The following is a 9,173-nucleotide window of genomic DNA, read 5'->3' on the forward strand; positions in this document are numbered from 1 at the left end:
GGCTCTTTAGCACCCACACTAGGCCTTGGAAACCTCCAAGGATGGAAAATCCACCTTCTTCCTGGAGCAGCATCAGTGCTGCCCTCCCAAGTGAGGCAACAGCATCATGTTACTGGTTTATATCTCCCAGATTGATTTCTGTCTGTAAGTGCATTATGAAGTGACTTCTCATGCCTTGTCAGTGGAACCACAGCAAAAGCCAGTTTCTTGGTTGTGCAGGAATAACAGTGTCCTCTGTTAAGCTGCAGGATTTTATTCTTCAGGCATCCACATGATGAGAATTTGTAAGTGAATTAGACCCGGACCAGTTTAAAAGTGGAGCCACAGAGAGTTTTATGTATGATAGATCTACCTTTTTTGGCCTAAATTACCTTGGTTTCTAAGTAAAGATACGCTCTAAACCTTTAGAGTGATTCTGTGGGCAGTATTTTAACGACTTTTGCAGCACTAAGTGTATTGTCATTTGAAAGAAGGAATTGTGGTACAGAAACCAACAAAGTAATACTGTCATCTCCAACGTGTCCCAGTTCTCTGATGGCTAAAGTCAGAGCACTCTTGAGAAAATAATAACTAAAACAGAGATTTTACAAAATGGCAACACTCTTAGTGGAAATGATGGTCCAAAGTCATCTTCCTTTAAGCCTGGCTTCCATTTCTGGGAATTTCCTTGGCGTAAGTTCAGAGGTGTCGCTGCTGTGGAGGTAGATAGAGGCATTTACTTCTAATCTCATTAATGTTTCGGCTGAATTAGGAGACTGAAGGCATTCAGTGCTTACCCACCATCACCACAGGTTTGATAATTAATACCATTTGCAGCAGATACAGGTGTATGTCAAACTGGGAATTCAGACCTGTTCAAAGTGAATTCCAGGTATACTTCTATTTTAATCAAAGCTCCCAGAAAATGCGATCAGAATTTAAGCAGCACTTCAGAACTGAAAACAGTGTCAGGAAAAACTTGACAATGACTCGTCCTTTCAGATTTTTCTGATGAAATGTCTTGCTTCTGTCTTCTAGGACCTGCGCAAACAGGTAGCTCCGTTACTGAAGAGTTTCCAGGGGGAGGTAAGAGCTTATTATGATTCTCATGGTGCTTTCAATGCTGCCTCACATGAGCCTGGGGTGCTGGCAGGCTGTGTGCACAGCCAGGTGGGCACAGAGCCCTTGGGCAGAGCAGTGCAGGGACTCAGTCCTCCTGCAGTTTGTTGTGTGCAGGATATGTGTGTACAGAGAGGACTTTTTACAAGAGCGTGGAATGACAGGACAAGGGGGAATGGCTGCAAACTAAAAGAGTAGGTTTAGGTTGGATATTAGGAAAAGATTCTTTACTGTGGGGGTGGTGAGGCACTGGCACACGTTGCCTAGAGAAGTTGTGGGTGCTCCACGAATGTTTAAAGCCAGGTTGGATGGAGCTCTGAGCAACCTGGTGTAGTGGAAGGTGTCTCTGCCCATGGCAGGGGGGTTGGAACTGAATGATCTTTAAGGTCCCTTCCAACCCAGGCCATTCTGTGATCCTGTGGTACGCTGGGTTTGTGCTGGGCAAGCTAAACTGGTCAGATCACTTTGCACTCAGCATACCTGAGCACCAGCTCAGCGTGGCAGTGCCCAGGTGGCCCATGCCAGCTCGGTGTGCCTCGCTGACCTCACAGCTTGAGCTCTTAATGAATGCAATGTAATGTACTTACACAACATGTGAGGATCCTACAAATACTTCTCCCTGCAAACCTTTTCAGCTGTAAACCATTGTATTGCAGAGGGCTGATGGAAAACCTTAAGTTGGCAGGTGTTTGTTGGGAAACCAAGGAAAGCGTTAACAGCTCTGTGCTGGCTCTGACTGATTTCTCTTCACACCACTCCACTGAGAACACACGAGTAGAGTGCTCACAAGTTTAAAAGCCAACTGTTGTTATTTTCAAGAGTTTCTATAGGCAAAGGCAGCTGGGCCAATTACAGAATTTTCCATCTTCTCTGTGGCCAGCACTCGCTCACATGAGTGCTGAGGCCAGATGGGAGCTGTGGCAGCGCCGCTAGGAAATGGTTGGGGGTGAAGGTTGCAAATTACATTTCTCTTTTGAGAGATCTGTGCTTGCGTGGGGTGGTAGATGTAGGTTTCAGCTCACACTCTGCTACACGTTGGAGAGCTCTGCCCCTGAAGTTAGCTGTGTTACAGCACAACGTTGTTGGCTTCCTCACTCAGTGAGTTGCTCGCTGACTTTGAGTTGTGGCAGTTCCCATCAGCACGGAGGAATTCAGGAGTGTGTTTTTAGGAGTGCACAGGGAATCAGTGCACAGCTCTCCTTATTGAGGCTTGCATTTCTGATTACCTGTGCATCCTGCTGTAGCTCTATCCCAGGTAGGCAATAATTTCTCATTTAAAAGCGATATGATACTTTTTGATTTTACAACCCAATTTCCCAAGTATTGTTAGAAATAAATAAATAAATAAATAAACAGGACAACTTTGTCCTTGATGTATCTAATAGACATTTGTGAGAACAAAGAATGACTTGTGTGAGTCCGTTTGCCAATGGAAATTTACACTTTAAAATTGCTCCGAGTGGATTGCAGTGCTCTTAGAACCTTTTCACTTCAGTTTCAAGCTTGCAATGCACTGACTGAAAAGTGCATGTGTGCTTTCAGCACTGTTCCTTAATGAAGAGAATGTCTGAGGATCAGGTAAGAATCATAAATCCAAATTTAGCTACAGTGAAGGGAGATTCTCCCATTAGATCTCACCCGGTGGAGACAGCTCCCTGTTACCTTCACATGGCTCATACACACTCCTCTGCTGTAGTTTTGCTTCACTGATGTGAAAATGCAGATTATTTTGGTATAAATTCAACCTCACGAGAGTCAAATTTGCTGTAGAAATCCCCTCTTGCGTAAACGAAGCACGAATACCTTACAAGATTGTGCTGCTGAATCTCTGAGCCGCTCATTCCAGTCTCCCTAAGCTAGACAGGGTTTTATAAACCTAAAAAACCTGAACTAATCATGATTGACTACATAAATGCAAAACATTAAACTGTGAATTGTGGTACTTGATTATAGATGTAATTACTGGATCTTGTTTTGGAGACAAATCAAAATACTGAGGGTATCAATCTGTTCTGTTGAGTTACATTTGATTGTTCAGGATATAGATCTGGTTTCTGTTTGTTGTAACACTGACTTTCTAAAGAGTCAGGAGATGAATGCTCCACGTAGCTCAGGAACAAGGTGTGCTAAGCAAATAGGCTTTTCTCCATTCCAAATCCACTGGAGATGCCTGGATTACTGTCCCCTGAGATGGCTCAGTGAGGACAGGACACTCCCCCAGCTCTCTGGGATTGCTTTGCAGTAGTGTCAGTGTTACCTGTTAGGTGATACTAAATGTCCTGGGAGGAGCTGACAGAGGGACCTCTTGGTCACACAGTACTTGTGGGATGTGAGCAGGGAGGAAAAAAACAGCAATAAGGCAAAAGGTTCCTTCCTTTTACTGTGCAGACTTCAGTTTTCAGCCCCATATTAAGATTTTGCCCCAGATTTGTCCCTGGAATTGTTTAAGGCCAGGTTGGATGGGGCTCTGACTAACCTGGTCTAGTGAAAGGTGTCCCTGCCCATGGCAGGGAATGGATAAGATGGTCTGTAAGGTCCCTTCCAAACCAAACCATTCAGTGATTCTATGATTTTGGGGTTTTTAAAACAAAATCGACAAGAGTGAATAAATCAAACAGAGATAAGTGGAGAAGTAGTGAGAGTGGATGTTATCTAGGGTCCCTTTAGCTGCAGAACAAGTATCCTTGAGCAGGAGATAGGGAATGCTGTAGGAGTGCTCTGGTTCCATAGGCATTGCAGATGGGATTGCTGAACTTTGGAGCATCACCACCTGGAGCACCACTCATGTGGAAGGAAGGGAAATGGGTTCTTGCATGATGCAGCCTCTCCCCTTAGCACGTGGGAGAGTCTCCACCACGTTTTTGCCTCTGACTCCTCCCTCCACCCCCACTTCAGCTGCCCTGTCCTTATCTCCATCTCTGCTATTAGAACCAAGTAGGTGCTTTTTGCATGGAATAATAAATCACCTTCCACCTCGGAAGGGCTTTTGCCAATCCCACGTGGAATGTCTGTTCCACAGGGCTCTGGGCACTAGGAAGGGCCAGGAGATCAGAGGGGTCAGACAGCTCCCTAAGGAGCAAAGGTATTTAAGTAGCTTTCCATGGACATTGCTGTGTTTGTGCCTAGCTGAGGATTGGCTCTCCACTCCTGCCTTGCCTCGGTGCTTTAGCTGGTGTGATCCCACAGTGAGCACAGTTTCCTTTTTCTCCTCCCTTTGCTGGCTTAGTTTCCTGTCAGGTTGGTTCAGAGCAGCAGTTCAGTGCAGGGGTGAGGCCAGAGAGCAGAGCCAAGGGCAGGAGCAGTGCAAATGTGTCAGCTCAGGCTGACTTAAACTGTCCTTGAACTGTACCTCGACGAGCCTGACGTGACTTGGAGAGAGGTGAAGTTAAGCTCAGGTATTTCTGTATCCTCCCAGGCATGCTTTATGGGAGCTGCTGGTAAACCTGGGGCCAGCTGACTCTTAAAAACAAATCCACAGGTTACTCCAGCCAGTTTTTCTTTTCAGTTGGAGCATAATTGATACTTCCCCCTCCTATCTTCCCTTTATATAATATGAGTTTATAAATAACCTTCCCAATACAGGACATTCTGTGTTCCAACCCAGAACATTCTGCATTCCTTAGTTATCTCATTCATTCAGATAAAAACTGTTCCAGTTATCAAATATCCAGTTTCCATTAGTAGCTGGAAGTAACTTTTTTTGTATAGATCTCAGTGGTTAAGTAACTGGATTTTTTATGATGACAGTTAAAGTAAAAGCATTATGAAATGGAATTTAGCATACTACAAGTATTAAAATGCATTCCTGGTTCAGCATGAGACCCCATTAATTCATCACTGGAGAATAGTTTTATTACAGTACTTCTTCCTTATTTAGGATTTTAATGGAAATTTGAATGCAGTTTTTGAAATTAGCAGAATGTTGTGTCTGATTCAAAGCTGATGGTATTGTTCTTTTGATCTTTGTGGGTAACTTTTCTAGCTTTCCTGCAAGATTTAAGGTCTGGATGGTGTAAATAGGCTATTGTGAGCAAGACAGTTAACAGTCATTAATTTCAGAAGTGTGAAATTCCTGTCATTTCTATCTTAAATCTTTTTTTTTTCCTTATTCTTACCATTAAGCTGAGGATGCAACTTATTAATGGTTTGCTCACCCTATGCTGGGCTAAATACAGGACAGACTCAGGAAAGGTTAAAGAGCTTCATCATTCAATCTGGGAATGATTATATGTAATTTGCAAGGCACTCCTGCAAGCAGCAGCCCAGAGAGCTGCATTTCAGGGAGGTCAGTGTGTGTCACCCTGTGCACATCGGGGATGGGTATTTGTACCCCAAATCTGCCACAAAAAAGAAGTGATGTTCTTCAGGCTGTGTTAATTTACAGAACTGAAGTTGTGGCATGGAAATCTAAGGTTGGAATCCGTATTTGTGAAGTCATCAGACAGATATTTTAAGGCTGGGAAAGGATTTCCTGAGGTCATTAGCATTCTTTTCATGTGGCATAAGAGCACTGTCCAACAGTAATGCAGTAATCCCTCATTTAGAGAACCCTTTAAGGCACATCCTCCAAACCCATGTACTGGACTTGACTTCTGTGAAAGCCATTTCTCATATTCTTCTCAGAGAGCAAGTACTTTTAAGGGTATTGCCATTCTGATGAGACCACTCTGGCTCCCCACTTAACTGAATTGCTCTTTAAACTATTAATTTGGTCAGCAGAGTAATTTAATAATTTTCCATATGCAGACAACAGAAGCTGAAAATCAGTTTGATGTGCTGGAACTACTAATCGTGCCTTTGAAGGAGTACTGTAATACTGTGTGTGCCTAAACCACTTCAGACCTCAGTTCCTTCTGCATTTTGAAGTATTCCTGAGCTGATGCTCATATTTTTCTAATTTTTTTTTTTTTTAGATTTTATCCCCTTTAATTTCCTTATGTTACATTTCCAAACCTAATTAATACAATTTCTTTCCTGTAGGTTCACTCCATGATGGCTCAATTAGAGTAGCAGTAGAACTGTGGTTCAATATTCAGGCCAGCTTCATAATTGAAAACACATTTTCTTCTCAAAAGCTGCAGCTGGTTTGGTTCTGCTCATGCAGAAAAGGATATAACCTTGCATAACATAGGAAATGAACGGTTGAGAGAGAAGCCAAATTCAATTTCAGTCAGATATTTTGAGGATAAGTCCATGATCTATGGAAGCAAGGGAATGAAAAGTGTGTGTATGTGGAAAGCAGCGTGTTCAGCACTCTATTAATCACGGCCAGCCTGGGTGCTGTTGTGTGCCGTTGCGTTAGCACTGATGCTAGTACAGAGGCTGGAGAGCAGCCAAGCACTCCAGAAGTTAACCTCTTAAAGACCCTGAGCTGCTTTCTGTTGAATAAATGTAATTTTGTGGTCAGAAATAAATGCTTGCGATGTAGCAGGAGCTTTGAAAACAACAGCGTGGCAAAGCTATTACAAATTGCTCTGTGTTGGGGAAGTCAACAGCATACATCAAAATCCAGCGCTCGTGTCGCACTGATTCGGGCCCAGAGCTTCCCTGCTCTTCAGGGGAAGTGCCAGTAAACCACTCTGGTAATAAAATGGGGTAAATCTACTCGTTTTTGGCAGGTAATTGCTTTGGTTTAACATCCACTCCATAGGACATGGGTGGCAGGTAGATTCCTTTGTATCGTGGGGATGGTTTTGTGCTTCATCTGGCTCCTGTTCCCTGATGCTGTTGGGGAAGGGAGAGGTCACAGCCTCTTCTTGGGGTAACCACAGCTCCACAGCATTTCACTGCTTTGTTTACAGAAGTGTGTAAATGATTATTTATTTATTTTTGACTGGCTTGATTGCAGTTTAAACAACATCTTTCCAGAGGAAGGTGATTTAAATATACTCCAGCATCTCGAAGGCAGATGGGCCCTCCCTGCTGAGCATGTGGAATGGTTGCGGAAGGGTCGAAAGGAGACACTGAACTTCAGGTGTTGGACTCAACTGTAGAGACTTTCAAATACAGTCCTTCCCATACAATTCTCAGCTATGGGCATAACAGGCAAAGTTCCAAATCTAACATGTTCTACCCTAAGAAAGTGCACCTTTCTGAAGCTCGTGGAGGTTCCTCTCCATCTTATCCAGTGTGCAAGTTGTACCAAGACAGCAGTTACTACCAGGATAACTTTGGGGAGGATGAGCCCAAATCCTTTTAGTTTTATGTAATTGACAAAGTGCTGAGATTCCTGTTGGCAGCTGGTGGGCTGTCTGTACCAAGGCCTGCTATGCTGCTGCCACTCGTTTGGGTGAAACGGTAACAGTGGTGGGAAACTATTTATGCAGGATTCCGACAGGCAGCACTGGTTCAGTTCGCAGGGTCAGGACTGTCTTCTCATCCTGCTGGAAAAAAAAGAGAGCTTGAAGGGTGCTGGAAGGAATGGGGATGGGAGGGCTGGGCTGGGTGAGGTATTCTGCTGAGTGTCGTTATAATCCAGTCCCTGTTTCTCCAAATACAGAATTATCTCTGTATTTATTCAGAATTGCTATGAGACTCAATACAGACCAGGGTCTGGTCTTGCTTTGTCATAAAAGAGAAGCAAGAGGGTAAGCTCAGTAATAAAATATCAGTGAAAGGTTGCATTTTGGTGTTAATGTGCAGGTGGATTTTGCATGAAGGAGGTTAATCAGCTCCTTCTTGCACGGATTCCATGCCCTAATTTTTTGAAATTCCTAACCAAAAGTTTGGATCATCCATAAGGGAGAGAAGTGATTGTGGGTTCCAGGTCACTGCTCAGAGGCAGGACAAAAGGCAGGTGGGCAGGTGAGAGCACCCACTCACCTTACATGCAGCTCTTTCTCCTGCTGGGAAGCTGGAGGTGATGTGGGATAGCCCAGGCTGCTCTGCCCTGGCAGGAGCACTGCTTTGTCCCTATCCTCCCCTGCCCCACTTTGCCACACTAAGTGTAGCTGTGCTGGCCATGACAGATGTTCTCCACCCTTGGCTCTTGCAGAAACTCGAGGATCAGAAGTGTCAAGCTCTGACATCTCTCCGTTTAGTGACAGAGCAGTTGGTTTGCTGATCTGTTCACTAGAAAGATGTTCTTCCAACTCCTGGGGAAGGATGTGTCCCCTGTTTAGGAGGTCAACTCTTTGCTTTACCTTTTTAGCATTAAACTCCACAGCTGACCCTTGCTGACTGAGCAGAGGGGCTGGGATGCTGACATCAGCTTGGTGTTCAGGAGTATCTTTGATCCTTCAGGGACAGCTGCAAACTTCCATGAAACAAAGTCCTTATTTCCAGGACCATGCTGTCTTCTAGTTTGCTTTACTTCAGCCTGAAAAATACTGAACTCTCCAGTAAAATTCTGACATCAGAATGTATAGTATAAACTAATATAAATATTAACAAAGTTAATCCACTTTCATACTGTAAAGGCTGATTGATAGAATAGTGAGGGAAAGGAATTTTGGTAACATTTGGCACTTTGACCCTCTTTTTTGTCATCCACACTTTGTCGCTCTGGTTTCATCCCGATCCGTGCGGGTGTGGGACTGACGCCAGCGAGTGTCCTTGTCCCAGCCCTGGGTGCCCACCTCCTCCCTCGTGCTGAGCCCAGCAAATGCACAGGATGAGTCAATGCAGTGTGCTGGCATGATGGAAAATAAATTCTTCCTCTCTTTCCTCGCTTAGTTTCGCATCGAGCCAGTGAGCTGAATCATGCTACAGCAGCGCCGTGGCTGGAGCTGATGCAGGAGAAGCAGCAGCTGGTGGCCTGAGGCTGCTCCTGCCCCATGGAGGGTTGGGAGCTGGGTGAGAGCAGGAGCTGAGAAACCTGCTCTGAAGTGCAGAGGGATGAGGAGGGAGGCACACAGGTGATCAGAGGCTCCGGGGGGGCTCAGCAGGGACAGCAGAGCGTGATCTCAGGGCAGGCAAATGGCACACGCGATGTAAACAGAGCTGTCCTGCTGTCAGTGTCTGCAGGCACACGTTGGGCTGGGCTGTTTTATTGGGAAGGAAGATCAAAGATTGGAAAAGCAACAAGAAGCTGTCCTGTGAGAACGAGGGAGCAGAGCTTTCCTCAGGGGATGGCA

The 9,173-nt window shown here is 44.8% G+C and overlaps 1 protein-coding gene across 1 annotated transcript in view; it reads left to right on the forward strand.

Moving 5' to 3' along the window:
- Window positions 1–1,017: 1,017 nt before the first annotated feature.
- Window positions 1,018–9,173, forward strand: part of LOC103804559 (protein CASP) — a gene marked incomplete at both ends in the record, with an annotated part of 34,996 nt that continues 26,840 nt past the window's right edge. The window contains one exon of the mRNA XM_009077172.1: window positions 1,018–1,065. Within this exon, the coding sequence (XP_009075420.1) occupies window positions 1,018–1,065 (48 nt within the window). The remainder of the gene's footprint in view (window positions 1,066–9,173) is intronic.

This window comes from Acanthisitta chloris, unplaced genomic scaffold (genome assembly GCF_000695815.1).
Source record: "Acanthisitta chloris isolate BGI_N310 unplaced genomic scaffold, ASM69581v1 scaffold25036, whole genome shotgun sequence".
Classification (NCBI taxonomy): domain Eukaryota; kingdom Metazoa; phylum Chordata; class Aves; order Passeriformes; family Acanthisittidae; genus Acanthisitta; species Acanthisitta chloris.